The following is an 18938-nucleotide window of genomic DNA, read 5'->3' as shown; positions in this document are numbered from 1 at the left end:
AAAAGAAATTATTTAACACTTCCGCCTTTTCTCTGTCCTCAGTGGCCATTTTTCCTTTATCATCTTTTATGGGGCCAATGTGTTCTGGCCTCGCTTTCTTACTGTTTATATACTTAAAGAACTTCTTGGGGTTCTTTTTACTCTCCTCCGCTATATGTCTCTCGTGTTCTATTTTAGCCGCCCTGATTTCGTCTTTACATTTCTTATTACACTCTTTGTAGTGCTTAAATGCTGCCAATGACCCCTCAGTCTTGTATTTTTTGAAGGCCTTTTCTTTAGCTCTAATATACATTTTTATGCTGGAGTTTAGCCACCCAGGGTTTAGTTTTGCTCTTTTAAATTTATTTCCCTGTGGAATGCACTGGCCCACCACCTTGTTAAGTATGCTCTTGAAGCACTCCCATTTTTCCTCCGTGTTCTTTGTTCCCAGGGTTCTATCCCATTTGATATTTTCTAGCAGCGAGCGCAGTTTAGGGAAATTGGCTCTTTTGAAATTCAGTGTCCTTATATTACCCTTGTGTTTCCTATTACTGTAATTAATACTGAAACCAATTGACCTATGGTCACTGTTCCCTAAGTTGTCCCGTATTTCTATATCCGTGAGCAGGTCTGTATTGTTGGTAATCAGTAGGTCAAGTACCGCATTGTTTCTTGTCGGTGCATTCACCATCTGACCCATGAAATTGTCCTGCAAAACATTTAGGAACTGCCGAGCCTTGGCTGAATGCGCGGTTCCTTCTGCCCAGTCTATATCAGGATAATTAAAGTCCCCCATTATAATGACATTTCCCATCCTTGCTGCCAATCCTATCTGTAACATGAGGTCCACCTCACCCTCCTCCCTCTGGTTTGGGGGCCTATAGCATACACCCAATATTACCTTCCCCACCGTGCCTTTCCTTTGAAGCTCTACCCATAGGGATTCTGCCTCGTCCATAGCTCCATTATTAATATCATCCCTCATATTTACCTGTATACTGTTCTTAATATACAAACATACCCCTCCCCCTTTTTTACCCTCTCTATCTCTGTGATAAAGGGAATACCCCTGAATGGTCGCCATCCAGTCATGAGAGCTGTCAAACCAAGTCTCAGTTATCCCCACAAAATCTAAGTCCTCCTCAAACATCAGCAGCTCCAGCTCTCCCATCTTGTTTACCAGGCTTCTGGCATTGGTATATAAGCCTCGTAATTTTGATGTTTTTAGGCTGCTCTCTTGATTTTTCCCCGTACCCACCCTGGGTATAGGAGCTCCGAACACCCTACCGCTAATGCCCCCATTTCTGCCCTCTGAAGCTTGCTTTCCACTGGCTAATTCTACATCTGTACCCTCCCCCCCATTCCCTAGATTATGTATGACAGGGCTTATATCTGTCTCAGTTGGCGGGTCCTACCACAATGCACCCTGGGATGGGGTATAAGTCTGAGGGGAGCACATGACAGAGCGTCTTTGGCAGGAAGCAGAGTCCCAGGAGGAGGCTGACGGCTGTCACTCTTCCTGTCAGAGGAAGCAAGTGTGTCCTGGGCAGTCGGCCTAGCGGAGCGGAGGTTGAGCTGGGCTGCAGGAAAGGATCCAGAGTGCTGTGGACCGAGTGGAGCTGCTGGGCAGAAGTTTCCAGAAAAAACAGTGCTGTGAGTACTCAAAACTGCCCAGGGGTCTGCCTAGGAGAGGGGACCACTTCAGAAGGTCAGAGGGATCCGGGAGTCAGCTAAACAGTAGAGAAGGCTTAGAAAGGGGGTGCCAGTGTCTAAGCCTTGAAGATAGGTGAGAGAAAGGGGGCACCAGTGCGGGCCCTGAAGTGTTCAGCAGTGCAGCAGTTCATACAAGTAGCTACCTCAGCAAGGAGTGCTTAAGGGAGCTTAAAGAGGACTTCATTATTCAGGAAAGCAGTCAAATTCAGTTCAGCGTTAACAGGCAGCAGGCCAGTGTTAACCAGAGTCAACCGGCGTTGACCGGCATTTAGCCAGCATCAAGTCAGTACCAATTGGCATTTTCCAGTTGTCCCTAGCAATTTGTGCATAGTTGAGCCAACAGGGTATATCCCACTCATCCCTTCTCCTATCCAAGTTACATAAATACATAACCCAAAGATACTGGACTGGTCATTGTCTCAGTGCTCACACTTGGAGAACATGCTTAAATGTGCTGTTGTTGCTTGCGGTAACCCAGGGGGACCCACATCCAGCAAAACGGCTGGGAATTGTGCTACAAGTTTAAAAGAGATCTGTGATGGAACTGGGTGCAATCACAACACCAAACAATGACAACTAACCAGATAAATGATACCCCCCCAACCAAACATCACTAAGTAAGCTTTAAACCATTCTTGCATATTTACCCGAGCTGATATCTGGAGAAGTTTCTTCCTCTTTAACTGCGTCCATCATCACAACCTCCTCTGTAAGCTGCTGAACACCCCTCACCTACGTCTTTACCTTTATAACCTCATTTTGTACATTTATCAGATGTTCAACCTAAACCAACAAAATGGCAGAAATAATATTAAATATTAAAAAATAATAATAATAGAAAAATTATATCTCTTAGGGCCTGGGATCATTTTCCTACATTCTCAGTCTCATCTACCTGATGATGGTGAGGGATGGTGTGGAATCCCGGGAATACGGAGGACAGGGACATCTCTCTGGTGGATTTCTGTAGCTGGATGACTCCACCATGGTGTCCTGGTACTGCTTCCTCTGTCCTTTTGGAAACTCTGCCTCCTCCACTACAAAATACTCATCATCCTCCTCTTTTATCTCTTCTTTAATGATGACCTGTGTGTAATCTCGGGAATACAGAGGACGGGGACATCTGGTGGGTTCCCATTACTGGATCCATCTGTAGGAAACACACACGCTGACTAAATACATTGTTTCTATGTGTTTATCAGAAAATTGGGGGATCTAGGTGGACCCATACTGCTCTCTCCTTTACAATAAAGTCTCCTCTTACCTGGTGATGTGAGGAGCAGCTGATTTTCCATCATGAAGTCTTTGTAGAAATGGGTCTACAAAACCTCAAACATCAATCCATATATCCAAACAGTTTTTGTATTTAGAGGGCATCACTCACCTGTGCTGATGTCTGGAGAAGATTCCTCCTCTTTAACTTTGTCTATAATCCCAACCTCTTCCCTGAAATGCTGATCACCCATCGCATTCATCACTTCTTCCTCTTTAACCTCATCTGTTATATCTATCAGGTTTTCATTCTAAACAAACAAAATAGCAGGGAATGGTTTCTTTAAAATGTGAGCACAAATAACCTTTTACGTAATAGTTGAATATATTTTCATACAGTCAGATTACTTTTACAATCTCAACATCCATCTTCACCTACCTGATGATGTTGGGGTATGGTGTGATCTTCCTGTGTGGACTCCTGGGAATACGGCGGACGGGGACATCTCTCTGGTGGGTTTCTGTAGCTGGATGACTCCACCATGGTGTCCTGGTACTGCTTCCTGTGTCCTTTTGCAAACTCTGCCTCCTCCATTACAAAATCCTCATCATCTTCCATTTTTATCTCTTCTTTAATGTTGACCTATGTGGAATCTCGGGAATGCAGAGGATGGGGACATATGTCTGGTGGGTTCCCATTACTGGATCCATCTGTAGGAAACACACTGACTGAATACGTTGTTTCTATGTGTTTATCAGGTGATGGGAGCCTCCGTACCACTCTCTCCTTTACAATAAAGTCTCCTCTTACCCGGTGATGTGAAGAGTGGCTGATTCTCCATCATGATGTCCTTGTAGAGATTCTTGTATCCTTCTAAGGATCTTCTGAGAATCCTCCCCACCTCTCCGGTTAGGTCTGTTTTTTAATAATAGAGATAAGAGTGATGTCATGTGACCTCACAGAATCTTGCTCACCTCTCCGGTCAGGTCTGTGTTTTATTATTAGGGATAGGAAGTGATGTCATGTGACCTCCCAGAATCCTCCTCACCTCTACGGTCAGGTCTGTACTTTATAAATAGGGATAATAGTGATGTCATGTGACCTTCCAGAATCCTCCTCACCTCTCTGGTCAGACATGTGTTTTAATAATAGAGATAAGGGAGGGAGTTTAACTGCTCATCCTACTTATGTAATTTCACCGGGGGACTGCAGTCTGATTCTCAGTGTCATGCGTTCCTCTGTTTCTGTTCCCCCGGCATAAAAACTGAAGGAGAACATTTTATTTATGTAATTAAAGATTATATATAGACAATAATATCTTATTAGCTCCTCTGCTGCCACTTACAGCTTTGTCTCCTCTCTACTTCCTCCCGCCTCGCCTCTGAAATTCCTATTTATATCTGACATCACTTCCTCTGTGGACCTACATCACTTCCTGTCAGTATCATACATTACTTCCTGTCTTTACCTCGTCACTTCCTGTCTTTATCTTGCATCACTTCCTCTCTATACCTCATCACTTCCTGTCTGTGCATTCCATCTGAGAGAAGTCAGGTCACCACCTTGTGAACCATATTGGGATTTTTGTACTTAGCGCACTTACAGTGATTGTGGGTGTATTTGTTCCTCGCAGCAGTTGAGTACTCTCGGTGATGTTTTAGTTATTTGCTCTAACAGGTAACTTTTAAGGACTGGCCTTCAGGGTGTTCTCCTTTCATCTTAATCCGAATAGAAAAACAGGAACATTCAAGTATCCATCCTTACTGTCCACAGGGTTTAGAAAGTCTCATTGATTATATAAGTATTGGCAGGAAGTGTTAGATAAGCGAAATTCTGTTTATGATATTGTGCTGACTCTGGATCCCGTTCTATTTCTTCTGGGGTACGTACGGGTTAATTTTACCAGTGAGAGACAGAATAACAACAAAAATATCCAAAAAAAAAAAAACGCATTTAAAAAAAGTTATAGATTGATTTGCATTTTAATGAGTGAAATAAGTATTTGACCCCTTCGCAAAGCATGACTTGGTATGTTTCTTGTAGTTGGCCACCAGGTTTGCAGACATCTTAGGAGGGATTTTGTCCCACTCCTCTGCAGATCCTCTCCAAGTCATTAAGGTTTTGAGGCTGACGTTTGATAACTCAAACCTTCAGCTCCCTCCAGAAATTTTCTATGGGATTAAGGTCTGGAGACTGGCTAGGCCACTACAGGACCTTAATGTGCTTCTTGAGCCACTCCTTTGTTGCCTTGGCCGTGTATTTTGGGTCATTCTCATGCTGGAATACCCATCCACGACCCATTCTCAATGTCCTGGCTGAGGGAAGGAAGTTCTCACCCAAGATTTGACGGTATATGGCCCTGTCCACCGTCCCTTTGATGCGATGTCCTGTCCTCTCCTCTTTGCAGAAAAAACTTCCCAAAGCATAATGTTTCCACCTCCATGTTTGACAGTTTGGATGGTGTTCTTGGGGTCATAGGCAGCATTCCTCCCCCTCCAACATGGTGAATTGAGTCGATGCCAAAGAGTTCTATTTTGGTCTTCTCTGACCACAAAACTTTCACCCAGTTATTTAGTCTCTCACTGTTAAAATAAACCGACCTTTAAAATTATAGACTGATCATTTCTTTGTCAGTGGGCAAACGTACAAAATCAGCAGGGGTTCAAATACTTTTTTCCCTCATTGTAGCCAGTAAGCTGATAGCCTCACGTTAGGTTTCACCCAGTCCTCCTACCCTCGGTGACTGGATGCGGGAAATGGGTAAACTAATGTGTGAGGCATATACTCATGCTCAACGTAATGCCTCCCAGAATTTTGAAAAAGAGTTGAAATAATGGAAGGATGCATCACGTTCCAATTTTTCATTTTAATCCTAACTCTAACGTATAAAAAAGGTTGGGTATGTTCTCTCTTATTGGTAGAGAAGCACAGGTCAGGGACAGCCTAGTGTTCAGTGCCAGGTGACTTGGACTGTCCACAGAATGGACTGAATTATCCCACAATGACATAATGTTGTGTTGTTGGGGACTGGAATGGAACTTGGCAAAAGGAGCTGTCTAAAACAGTGGTCTCCAAACTGCGGCCCAGGGGCCAGATTACCTTTGCGTGCTTTTATCTGGCCCTTGGGGCAAGATTTCTCCCACTGACATCAATGATGGGGCACAATTTCTCCCAATGACACCAACGATGGGGAACAACTCCTCCCAATGACATCAACAATGAGACCCACTGACACTAACAATGGGGCACAATCCCTCCCGCTGACACCAAAAATGGGGCACTGCATTACATTAACTGAGAATTGCATGGTGGCGTGACGCTGTACCCAAATAAAATTGATGTCCTTTTTTCCCACAAATAGAACGTTCTTTTGGTGGTATTTTGATCACCTCTGCGGTTTTCATTTTTTGTGCTATAAACAAAAAAAAGACGGATGATTTTGAAAAAAAAAAAATTTTTTTTTTACTTTCTGCTATAAAACATCCAGAAAAAATTCTGCTACATATTTTTGATATAAAAAAATCCCAATACGCGTATATTAATCAGTTTGCGCAAAGGTTATCGCGTCTACAAACGGTGGGATATTTTGTATCGAATTTTTATTTTCTTTCATTTTTTCTTGATTTCGCGATCAGCAACTTATAGTTGGACTGCGACATTGCGGTGGACAAATCGCACCGCTACTTTTTCGGGGACCAGTGACACCAATACAGTGAAAAAGATATAAAAGAAATATGCACTGTCACTGTACTAATGACACTGGCAGGGAAGGGGTTAACATCAGGGGGCAATCAAAGGGTTAAATGTGTTCCTAGGGAGTGCTTACTAATTATGGGGGAGGTGCTTTTACTGTGGGAAGGCAGAGATCCTTGTTCCTGCTTAGCAGAAACACACAGGAAGCTCGGGTTGACACATTTTCTTCAAGCCAAACTCCAACACTTTAGCCACGCATGGCAACATTTTATCTTTAAGGGGGAACGCTGCAGACTCTGATGTAAAAGGGAAATCTAATGTAAGGGAGATTCTGCTCACCAAACCTACCACTTACATCAGAGTTCCCAGCGTTCCACCTTTAATTAGGGTTCCTAAAGCCACTCTTACATCAGAGTCTACATGGCACACCTTAAATCTTACCTTAGGGTACTCAGTCACTTGGAGGCAGGAGAGAAAAGGGAGAGTGGGCGGAGACTTCAGTCATAGACATTGGATGGTGAGCTCACTCTACCGAGGATGGAGGCTCAGGCATCAAAGCATTTCATCCACTGTGTATCTGCCGGTTCCTGAGCTTCAAACGTTCAGCCCACACATCCCTTTCCTGAGGCACAGAACGCCAGGGATTGGAGTGTGGGTGGGCAGACAGAGAGGTAGGGGGTGGGAGGAGGAATAGATCAAGCCCTTTCTCCTCTCCTGTCTGTGTATGGGGTTGGGGCCGGTGTGCACATCTATGCACTCAGGGGTTTTGGTACTTGGTTACTTGAGGAGCCACAGTCCATTTTGAATATTGTGTCCGGGTTTCAGGTGGCCTAAAACCCAAACACATGATTCAAAACCCGAACTGTGAAGGGGAATCCCGGATGGATGGAAACCCTACAGGAAGTGCCAGCTAGTGTAGTTTCCAGGTTAAAGGGTTTTAGTAGCAAGTGCTTATCTGGTGGCAGAGTCTGTGGATGTAGATCCTTCTAGAACCCTCCTGCAGGATTGCTGTCATCTCTTCCGGCTACTGGGCAGAGAGATGGCTGGCTCAGGAGCCTGGAGGAGCCCCAAGAAGCCATGCTAACCAGTGTGGAAGGCACAGCGGAAGTGACATCACCGGAAGGATGGGAGGTACCAGATGAGAAGAGAAGCAAGGCTATGTGATCAGAGTATTTTGCTCCTTCTACAGGCCTTTCCTCTTAGTCTATACAGAGTCAGTCACAACTCTGAGGATAGCAGCCGCAGGCGGTCCCATGCATTCCTTTATTGTACCCCCATAACCAAAGACCAGTGTCATTTTATGGATTACCCTCTACCCTGATCATTGGTATTTTTAGATATTTGTTGCTGGCTGGACTATATATAATCTCTGTGCACCAGTATCTCCTTCCTCCATTAGCAGAAACACAGGATCTCCATCTTCCCTACTAACAGAGCAGCGATCTGCCTTGTTTACTTTGGCAGACCACTGTTCTGCCTCTCTCGGGAATGATTGCTGGGTGCCGGTGGACATCATGTCCACTGGACCTGCTGATTGACTCTCGCTGTGTCCAGCGGGAGCTGTGTGCCAGCAGCATGCGCCAGACCAGGAAATGCAGATGATGTAGATGTACGTGATTCTGCGCCCAATGGCCACCCTGCCGCAGTACATGGATGTGGGTGGACCAAAAAAAAGTTTCTCGGGGGCGTGACCGGAAGCGGACCGAGGTGGACGTTCAGCAGAGGAGCTCCGCCGGTCTAAAGAACAAATCCACTGCAATCCTCGGTTCTGGAGGCTTCTGGAGACCCATCGCTCCCCTACTCAGTCTCCCCAAACTCTGGGGGACCCACTGACTTAGAGGCGGCATCCGGCCGCGATCGCGGACTCGCCATCTGCACGGATCCTCCAATAACAGGCCCGGGACCATCACCCATGGGGGGGACCCATCACCCTGCATCCATCGGGGCCCGTATTTCTGCTCCCAGATCCGGATTACCGGCCGCGAAGCCTGCGGTCTACTCGAGGCTCGCCATCTCCCGGCGGCACATCTATCCGCAGTCATCCGCGCGGATTCTCCACCAACGGGCCCGTGATCATCATCCACGGGTGGGGCCCATCACCCTGCATCAAGTGGTGCCCATATTTCAGCTCCCGGACCCGGATTGCCATTCACGACACTTGCGGCCTACACAAGGCCTGCTGCCTCCGGGCGAGCCCGCTGTAGTGACTCTGGATCCCACAGCCCAGCATCCTGAGCTGCTTCCCCGTGCCGCTGCATCAGACCTATCCTCGGATCCCATCCGCCCAGGACGCAACGGAATCCACCTTGCCTATTGCTGCCACCACGTTTGCGGCATATTGTGGGCCTCCATGGACACCAGGAGCACTACCACCCACTAGCGCCTCCACCTTAACTTGAGTATCATCTGCATGAATAATTTGAGTATCTGATCAAGTAATCTACCTGGCTCACTTCCCCACTTCATACAACAGCCTACCTTCACAGCTTTAACCCCTTTTGGGGTTTTTTTTTTTTGTTTGTTTGTTTTGTTTTTTTGTTGTTTGGCTGATGACAGCTTAATTTGCGATCCTCTAGAGAGGGCGCATGTGCGGCAGCCTCGGGATGACGACATAGTCTCGGAGCTCCGCACCGCCTCAGCCGCTACAGCTCTCTTCAGCACACGGTCACCGGCTATATCTGCTCCGCTACACCCTTGGCAGATTACCGAAAACCCGCAGCACAACATCTGATGTCCGGGGTACCGGCCAGAAGGGACATCATGTCCCAAATAGACCACGGGCCGTGGCAGCCCGGGGCCCTCAGTTTGGCGGTGCCAGACACACAAAGCCCCGAACAGTCAGCAGCAGCAGACTCAATCGCAGACCAGGACCAAGCAGTTACACCTCTGACTACCCCTCATCTTGGCGCAGTGAGTACTAAGGGACTACCATACACATCCCCTGCTTCCACCGAATCACTTTTGGGATGTTCATTGGGGGAATTTGCACTGACACCCATGGGGGACTTCCCGCCCACCCCTGATCCACAGGACCTGGCAGCACAAGATCTCTCACCCTGTCCCACAGACTTTGCCTCCCTAATGTCCTCATTCTCTAGGATGCTCTCCAGGGGACTGGCACAAAATGCATCCCAAATCACATCCTCTATCCACAGGGACATAGTGCAACTGGGAGCTAGGATCGAAACAGTTGAAAAAAAGACTGACCAAACTATAGCAAGGATGAACCAAAACTCTTCCCACATTCAAGAGCTTCAGGACCAGCTGGACTATGCCATGTCTAAAATAGATGACCTAGAAAACAGGTTCAGAAGGTACAATTTTCGGATCAGGGGGCTCCCTGAATCTGTCAAGGATGTTCACTCTGCGGTCCGTACATTCATAAAAGAGCTAATACCAGACATCCCAGACAACCGCCTGGAACTGGACAGGGCCCATAGAGCCAGTCAATCACCTCGCCCTGACGGCCTACCTCGTGACATAATCGTCAAGCCCCATTTTTATGCTGTTAAAGAGGAGGTCATGAAACTAACTCGCAATACAGAACAGCTAACCACCCAGGGCTCCCCAATCCAGGTATTTGCGGATATCTCCCCCTACACCATACAAAAGAGGAGATCTCTAAAACCATTGCTTCTCATACTCTCGCAAAAGAACATCACCTACCGCTGGTCCTTCCCATTTCGTCTGAATTTTTCTTTCAACAACAAATCTTACGGCTTTTCTTCATTCCAAGATGGCGAGAAGATCCTGCATCAACAGGGCCTCATCTCCCAGGAACAACTTCCTGCAAGTCAACACAGATCCCAAGCTCCACCCAAGCGACCATCTTCTCCTAACCCTTTGACCCCCCTCTGGGTCAAGCAGAAATCTAAGCGTTCAAGGAATGCTAAGCCTCCCTGACAGTGACTGTGATAGGGGATCTACCCCCCAGGTTTTTCTTCTTTGTTTGACGAGCCCTCATTCCACAAGGCTCCTACCCTATCCACACACCTTTGGATTCGGTCCCCCTGGTTAAATGGACCCATACTGTCCTACATTTTTTGATGTTGACATCATCCCCCCCCCCCCATTTTACTTCTACCTCCTGCTTCTTTTTATTTACCCTTCCTCCTCTCCCTCCTTCCCCTTCCCCCCTCTTTTCCCTATCCCCATCTCTCGCTCTCCCTCGCTCTCCCTCCCTGACCCTACATGTCCCCATTTTCCCCCCTTCTCTCCACCCCCCCTAGATTCCACCTCTTTTTCAACCCCTCTTCCCAACATACGTTTCTGGTCTGGGAGCACTGCTCCTGAGGTTATCTGTTTAAGCAAATTGTTAGAAGGTTATTTCTTTCATATGCTGACTTTTACATTTTTTTTGATATTCCGATGAACACTTATCTGCTGAAATGTTAATTAGATGTCTGATGTATCCGCTACTTTGATCGCTGCTGGTTTCTCTTGTTCCCACAGCTTCCACAAAGTGGCTGAGGCGGTTGCCATGCACCTCGCCTTGTCTTTGAGTGGAATTTCCATTCTATTCATTGACAATTTTTTGTTTTCCCTTTCTGGGGCCCCCCTTTTTTTGGGGGGGACCTTTGTGAGGGTCTGGAGTCTCTTCCCTGGCCTCTAGGGGCTACAGGAACTTCCTCCCTTGCTTTACTTGTTGTTTTCATTTTCTGCATTTTGAATTTACACTACCTTACTGAGATTACCTCAAGTTTCTTGTATGCTACTTTTTCTGAGAACAATCTACCTTATCTTCATAGACATGAGCTCATCTCCTCCTTTCTCTTTCTTGTTTCTGCTCTTGCTCTACTTCTATAGTTCCTTTCCAGGTCGCCGCAGAGCTTCCCGGACACTCCGTTCCCCGAGTTTCCATGTTCCTGGACAACACCAAGCCACTAGCGACCCTGCTCGGACTCTTCCGGTAATCGTTGGGGGTGAGTTGCCAGCGAGCCGAAAGGCTACCTACCTCTCTGATCCAATATGACGCCTTCTACTACAAACCCTAGTCTTACCATAGTTTCGCATAACACCCAGGGCCTCAACTCGCCTGTTAAGAGGCGTAAGATTTTTCAATAATACCATTCCCAAAAGATTGATATTGCCCTTCTACAAGAAACCCACTTCCCTAAAAGTTATCAGCCTTCCTTTTTACACCACGAATATAACAAATTTTACCTAGCTAATGCTGTCAATAAGACGAAAGGAGTGGCGATCTGCATTGCTCGACACATTAATTTCTCCCTGACCAAGACAGTTTCTGACCCTGATGGCCGCTACATACTGATCTCGGGCACCATTGACAACTCAGTTTATACCTTCATTTCATACTACGCACCTAATAAAGGTCAAGCAAAATTTTTCTCTGACATGTTACACACTCTTGGGCCACTCTTTGAGGGCTTTGTAGTGATGGGAGGAGACTCTAACATCGCTTTAGACCGAGCGGTTGACAAATCCAGAACAGGCGCCCCCAAAAATAAACATCTTCCCAGGCAAAGCACTAAAATTGCACATTCCATCTTCGCTTCCAATCTCACCGACATCTGGCGGGAACTCAATCCTAAGACTAAAGATTACACCCATTACTCTGCCCCCCATCGCACCTATGCGAGGATTGATCATATCTTTATCAAAACCTCCACCATACCCTTCGCACTGAAATCTAGAATTAGGGACACGGCTCTTTCGGATCATTCCATGGTGCTACTTTCTCTGTCCAAGGCGACCCATTCTCCCCCATTGTTTAGATGGCGACTTAACGAATCCATTCTGAGTGACCCGACCCAGTGCTCACTTATCTCTGATGCTTTGTCTGAGTGCTTTCTCCACAACGATATAGCACCCATCTCTCCTGAATCCCTCTGGGCAGCTCACAAACCCACGATCAGGGGAAAACTAATCCAAATCTCCTCACAGCTGAAGCGTGAGCGGAAACAAACTATTGCTACTCTAACCAACACCTTACTATCCTTATCAAAGCAACATAAAGCTAACCCCTCTGCAGGCTCCCTGACCAAATTGGACTCGTCTCGTCTGGCTCTGAATTTAGCTCTCACTACCGAAGCCGAAAAACATCTTAGATGGTCTGGAGCCCGCCACTATTGTCAGAAAGATAAGATAGGTCCTAGATTAGCTTCCAAACTGACTCCCAGGTCCCAGGCCGCTTTTATTCCCAAAATTCGAACTGCTCAGGGGGATCTTACTCAGCATCCCCAGAAGGTGATGGCAGCTTTTCATGATTTCTACTCCAACTTATACTCTGCCCCCACAGCTCCACCCAAGACTCTGGACTCTTTTATGGAGGACATTAATCTTCCCAAATTGTCTCCAGAACATTCCCGGCTAATGGAAAACCCTATTTCCGAAGAGGAAATTCTAGGGGTGATTAAATCCCTGAATCTGTCATCAGCACCAGGCCCCGACGGTTTTTCTAACTTATATTGTAAAAAATTTGGCTCTACTCTTGCCCCATATCTGGCTCGATTCTTTAATTCTCTCCGCGATGGTCACGGCCTAGGTGCAGACTTAAACTTTGCTACTGTTTCCCTGATTCCAAAGCTGGGTAAAGATCCTAATGATGTTGCTAATTATCACCCCATTTCCCTAATCAACAATGATCTTAAAATTCTTACTAAGGTTTTAGCGAACAGACTTTCCTCTTTTATAGCCCGCTACATCCACATGGACCAGGCAGGGTTTATCCCAGGCCGACAAGGCACTGACCAGATTCGGAGAGCGATAGATATAGTATCTCTTCTTAACTCCGCTTGGGACGGGGGTGCTAAACAGGAAGGATATCTCCTCTCTATCGACCTCTGTAAGGCCTTCGATTCGGTGCTGTGGCCCTATATCTTCGACACTCTAGTGAGGTGGGGATTTGGTCCATCCTTCCAGGGAATACTACGCTCTTTGTACTCTACGCCTTCTGCCCAGATCCCGATCGCTGGACAATACTCGACTCCCTTCTCTATACAAAAGGGAACACGGCAAGGCTGCCCGCTATCTCCTATAGTTTTCGCTATCGCTATAGAAACCCTAGCTACCGCCATCAGAAAACACCCAGACATTAATCGAGTCTCCTGCGGAAACTCTGAACATAAATGCGCACTCTTCGCGGATGATCTCCTGCTATTTGTCACTTCTCCTCTCACATCAACACCTAACATTCTCAAACTGTTACACGACTTCAGTCAAGTATCTGGCCTGCAGTTCAATATGTCTAAATCCACAGCCTTGAACGTTTCAGTCCCCACTCGTCTCCTGGACACGCTCAAAACATACTTTCCCTTTTCTTGGAACCCCCTCTACATACCATACCTGGGAGTTAATCTTCCACATTCCATTGACAAACTCTACACGGTTAATTATCCAGGGGCCTTCAAGAAATTGGAGGCAGATCTAGAGTTCTCGTCGAAAATTGAGCTGTCTTGGATAGGGAGGATTAACACGGTCAAAATGACACTTCTTCCACGCATACTCTATCTATTCAGGTCACTGCCCATTCCCATTAAAAAATCACAACTGGCCAAGCTTCAATCCAAAATTGTTCAATATGTTTGGGGTGTTAAAGGACATCGTTGCCCAATATCCACATTGCTTAGACGGAAGGAAGACGGAGGTCTGGGTCTCCCCAATCTATGGTGGTACTATCAAGCTTCTCAACTGGCCCAAATATCTATGGTATATTCCAGGGGCCCGAAGCCCGATTGGATCCTCATGGAAAGACAGGCAGTCCCGCGCAACACCATTGACTATTTACTCTGGTGTGCCCCTAATCGTAGACCCCCAGTACTAGCTCCGACACTATCCCACTCCATCGCCCTATGTGACACTTTACATAGAAACTCTGCCCTGGTTTCGGACCTGAGACCTCTGACCCACATATTTCATAACCCGGACTTCCCTCCGGGAATGAACATAGAGGCCTTCAAATGGTGGCTCAACAAAGGCCTATTTCGCATAGGCCATTTTTTTAATAGATTAGGCCCTCTTAGTCAGGGTCATTGCTCCAAAATACTGAAAATGCCCCCCTCTGAATCGTTCCGATACACTCAAAGAGCCCACTTCCTGCGCTCCAGGTGGCTTAATAAGAGCAAACCCCCTAAACTTACTCCTTATGAACACTGGTGCTCTAATATATTGGATCAGAGAGGTGGCATATCTAACATCTATGCCTCCTTGGCGACCGTTGGTGATAAGCCTTCTTATGCGCTGGCCTGGGAATCTGACCTGGGTGACTCCTTTTCGTCCGAAGTATGGTCACAGTGCTTCCGACGCTCCTTTAAAGGAATCCTAAATGTCTCTTTGATCGAGGCCAATGTCAAAATCTTTACCAGGTGGTATAGAGTTCCGAGCAGGCTGGCTATAATGTTTCCAAACACTTCACCTCTTTGTTTCCGCAATTGTGGAATGATAGGCTCCATGTTCCATACCTGGTGGTCCTGCTCTCGCATCAGATCGTTTTGAAACAAAATCTTTCATCTAATGCAGAAACTCTCAGGCCTGATTATACCCCAGGACCCGAAAATAGCTCTTCTCAATTTTAAAATAGATCATGCGCCCAAACATATGTCTAAACTCCTCTTTTTTCTTTTGCTCGGTCCTAAAATGACCCTGGCTAAATCATGGAAACGGGAATCGGTTTCCTTCTTAGCCACCAAGCATAAAATCTCTTGGATTATGACCCAAGAAAAATTGGCCAGCACTCTCCTAGATAGGAAGAGCGCCTTTGAAGCGGTTTGGGAACCATGGGCGATCTATACCAACACGCCCCTCTATCCAGGACACTTATCCTCCCCGTCCGGGAACCTCTAAGACAACTTCCACTCGTTATCTTTTTACCTTCACTTCCCTTGCCTATTTCTTCCTCTTCTCCTTTCCTGTTTTCCTTCCTTTACAGTCTTTTGTGCCTTTTTGTCATTTTGAAGACGTTTTTTCATCTTGATGCTTCTAATATGTCTACTTTGATTTGGATTGCACTCCCCTTGAAGCCCATTGTTTTCCTGTACCCAGCTGCTTCTGCAATCCCAACTTGCATACCACCTGTTCTGGTTTTGCCCTTGTTTGTAACCTTACTCTTTATACTAATAAAATATTTTGAAAGTTAAAAAAGTTTCTCTGATAAAGAGAGACCTGGTGGATTGCATGCAGAACTCCTGGGCCTAGCGGAGGACATTTAGGGCCTTAAAATTGAAGATGTGGTGGATGTCTCCTTTTGGTTTGGGAACTGTGGACAGAGTATATCTATTGGAACTGTTCTGGCCCCAGACCTGGAAATGCAGATGATGTACAGTTACGTGATTCTGCGCAGAACAGTCGCCCTGCCGCATTACAAGTATGTGGGGCGGTCAAAGAAAAACGTCTCTCTGATAAAGAGAGAGGCTATGATCTGGTGTATTACATACGGAACTCCTGTGCCCAGCTGAGGACATTTAGGGCCTTAAGATTGAAGATGTGGTGGATGTCTCCTTTTGGTTTGTGGACAGAGAAGAACTCCTGGAACTCTTCTGGCCTTAGCTCAGTGAGATAGAGTTTGGAAGACTAATGTCATAGACAGGTTGCCAAAAAGTTTAGGGCTTTAGAAAGGGCCTCCAAAGGCTTGTCAATGTGGTGCCTTCTCGACTCTCCATCTCACTAATAAAACCCCAATGGATGACTCTCTATGAACTGATCACATTCCAATCACCGATCATCTAATCACTGGTAAAAAGAAGACTCGGCACAGAATATCGTACGAAGCGTTTTTATTGTACAAGATCAGAATAACCGATTACCACACAGTAAATGATATGAATAAAATAAATCTTAAATCTTTTATAATAGAATTAACAAATGTGTTAAATGTATTAATAATCATACATTGGTTGGACCAAAAAAAAGCCGGCTACTTCAATAAATCAGGCTCATGTATTGTCATGATTGTCCATCTGTTGCCCCCTGTAATGTAACGATTGCCCACTTGTTGCCCCATGTATTGTCATGATTTGCTGCCTGTTGCCTCATGTGGGGAGGGATCGGTAAAGGTAGACAGTTGAGTCATGATTTTTATGACCCCCTTAAGCTTAAATGGCAGCCGGATGGGGCAGTACACATGTCACTGCAATTTGTGGCTGCTGCAAACCTCACATTGGGCAATGGTATTCAACTGAATGGGGTTGTGCCGCAAAAGCCCCGATGCATACGGTTGTGGCGTACTGGCGTGGGCTTTACAGGGTTAACATAAGGGCTCCCAGCTGCCTGCCAACCCCACAGCGGGTCAGAGGGCGATTCGGGTGTAAACCAACCCCAAGTGGACTGTGGTGGTTTCACAGCTCAGTTCGGGTCTCCGAAGTAGTAACCCGGAAGCAGCATCACAACTGAAGGAAGCCATATACTGACGGAAGCCCACAACTACGGTGTGGGTCGGCGCTTCCGTTACAAATATATATAATGTTTGCGGGTTCTAAGTAATTTTCTAGCTAAAATATTGATTTTAACTTGTAAATCACATGTGTCAGAAATGGGCTCGGTCCTGAAGGGGTTAAAATATTTCTCGCACTCTGAACATTAACAGGGAAGCTCACCTGTGTGTATTCTCTGATGACGCAGAAGGTGTCCTTTATGATTAAAACATTTCCCGCACTCTGAACATGAATAGGGACGCTCACCCGTGTGTATTCTTTGATGGATAAGAAGGCTTCCTTTCTGATTAAAACATTTCCCGCACTCTGAACATGAATAGGGATGCTCACCTGTGTGTATTCTCTGATGGCAAAGAAGGTTTCCTTTATAATTAAAACATTTCCCGCACTCTGAACATGAATAGGGATGCTCACCCGTGTGTATTCTCTGATGGCTTAGAAGGTTTCCTTTATTATTAAAACTTTTCCCGCACTCTGAACATGAATAGTGAAGCTCGTCTGTGTGTATTCTCTTATGGCGAAGAAGGTTTCCTTTTTGATTGAAACATTTCCCGCACTCTGAACATGAAAAAGGTTGCTCCTCTGTATGTATTCTCTGGTGCCTAAGAAGGGATATTTTGTGACTAAAGCATTTCCCGCACTCTGAACATGAATAGGGACGCTCACCCGTGTGTATTCTCTGATGGCTAAGAAGGTTTCCCTTATTATTAAAGCATTTCCCACACTCTGAACATGAATAGGGGAGCTCACCTTTGTGTATTCTCTGATGGCGAAAAAGGTATCCTTTATTATTAAAACATTTCCCGCACTCTGAACATGAATAGGGACGCTCCGCTGTGTGTATTCTCTGATGGCTAATAAGGACTCCTTTATCATTAAAACATTTCCCGCACTCTGAACATGAATAGGGAAGCTCACCTGTGTGTATACTCTGATGGCTAAGAAGCTTTCCTTTATCATTAAAACATTTCCCGCACTCTGAACATGAATAGGGACGCTCCCCTGTGTGTATTCTCTGATGGCTAACAAGGCTTCTTTTCTGTTTAAAACATTTCCCGCACTCTGAACATGAATAGGGATGCTCACCTGTGTGTATTCTCTGATGGCTAACAAGGCTTCTTTTCTGTTTAAAACATTTCCCGCACTCTGAACATGAATAGGGATGCTCACCTGTGTGTATTCTCTGATGGCTAACAAGGCTTCTTTTCTGTTTAAAACATTTCCCGCACTCTGAACATGACAACAAATTCTCTCCTGTATGAACCCCTTTATGGTATACAGAAGATTCCCTGAGATGAGATGGTTTCCCGCACCCGTCGGCACTGTCAGATATTAGAGGACTATGTGAAGTTTCAGGAGATTCCTCAGAATTAGACATATCCAATGATCTCCTCCAATGGTGAGGTCTGTCATGTATATTATGAAGAACAAGATTTACTTCTGGAGAAGATGCCATGTCATTATCTTCTGTAGTCACATCTTCCTCCGATGTCCTTCTATTCCCACCACAGAGTCCGTCTGTCAGAAGACAAGAAAAATTACCAAGAGTTTTCCACACTCATATACACTGCTCAACACTTTATAATCAGAGTATAGCATCAAGTCAGGGAAACTCCTGGGATATTCATCTGGTCAGTGAAGTAGCAGAGGGGGTTGGCAATCGGTTTCAGCTGGACAGGGCTGTAGAAGGTCCTTAACCCATCAGCAGGACCGGTATCTGCTCCTTTCTGCAAGGAGGAACAGGATGAGCACTGCCAGAGCCCTACAAAATGACCTCCAGCAGGCCACTGGTGTGAATGTCTCTGACCAAACAATCCGAAACAGACTTCATGAGGGTGGCCTGAGGGAGGGCCCGACGTCCTCTAGTGCGCCCTGTGCTCACTGCCCGGCACCATGGAGCTCGATTGGCATTTGCCGATGAACACCACTGGCACCCTGTGCTTTTCACAGAT

At 46.0% G+C, this 18938-nt stretch overlaps 1 protein-coding gene across 1 annotated transcript in view; it reads right to left on the bottom strand.

Moving 5' to 3' along the window:
* LOC309564331 (uncharacterized protein) overlaps positions 1-18442 on the bottom strand; it is a gene marked incomplete at both ends in the record, with an annotated part of 55814 nt that extends 37372 nt beyond the window's left edge. The window contains 4 exons of the mRNA XM_082268958.1: positions 2957-3011; positions 3132-3215; positions 17210-17329; positions 18425-18442. Coding sequence (XP_082125084.1) covers positions 2957-3011; positions 3132-3215; positions 17210-17329; positions 18425-18442 — 277 coding nt within the window. The remainder of the gene's footprint in view (positions 1-2956; positions 3012-3131; positions 3216-17209; positions 17330-18424) is intronic.
* Between the last annotated feature and the right edge of the window lie 496 nt (positions 18443-18938).

Source organism: Pelophylax lessonae (assembly GCF_965119305.1).
Source record: "Pelophylax lessonae genome assembly, chromosome: 9".
NCBI classification, from domain to species: domain Eukaryota; kingdom Metazoa; phylum Chordata; class Amphibia; order Anura; family Ranidae; genus Pelophylax; species Pelophylax lessonae.
Note: the sequence above shows the minus strand (reverse complement) of the source record. Positions and strands in the feature narration are given on the sequence as shown.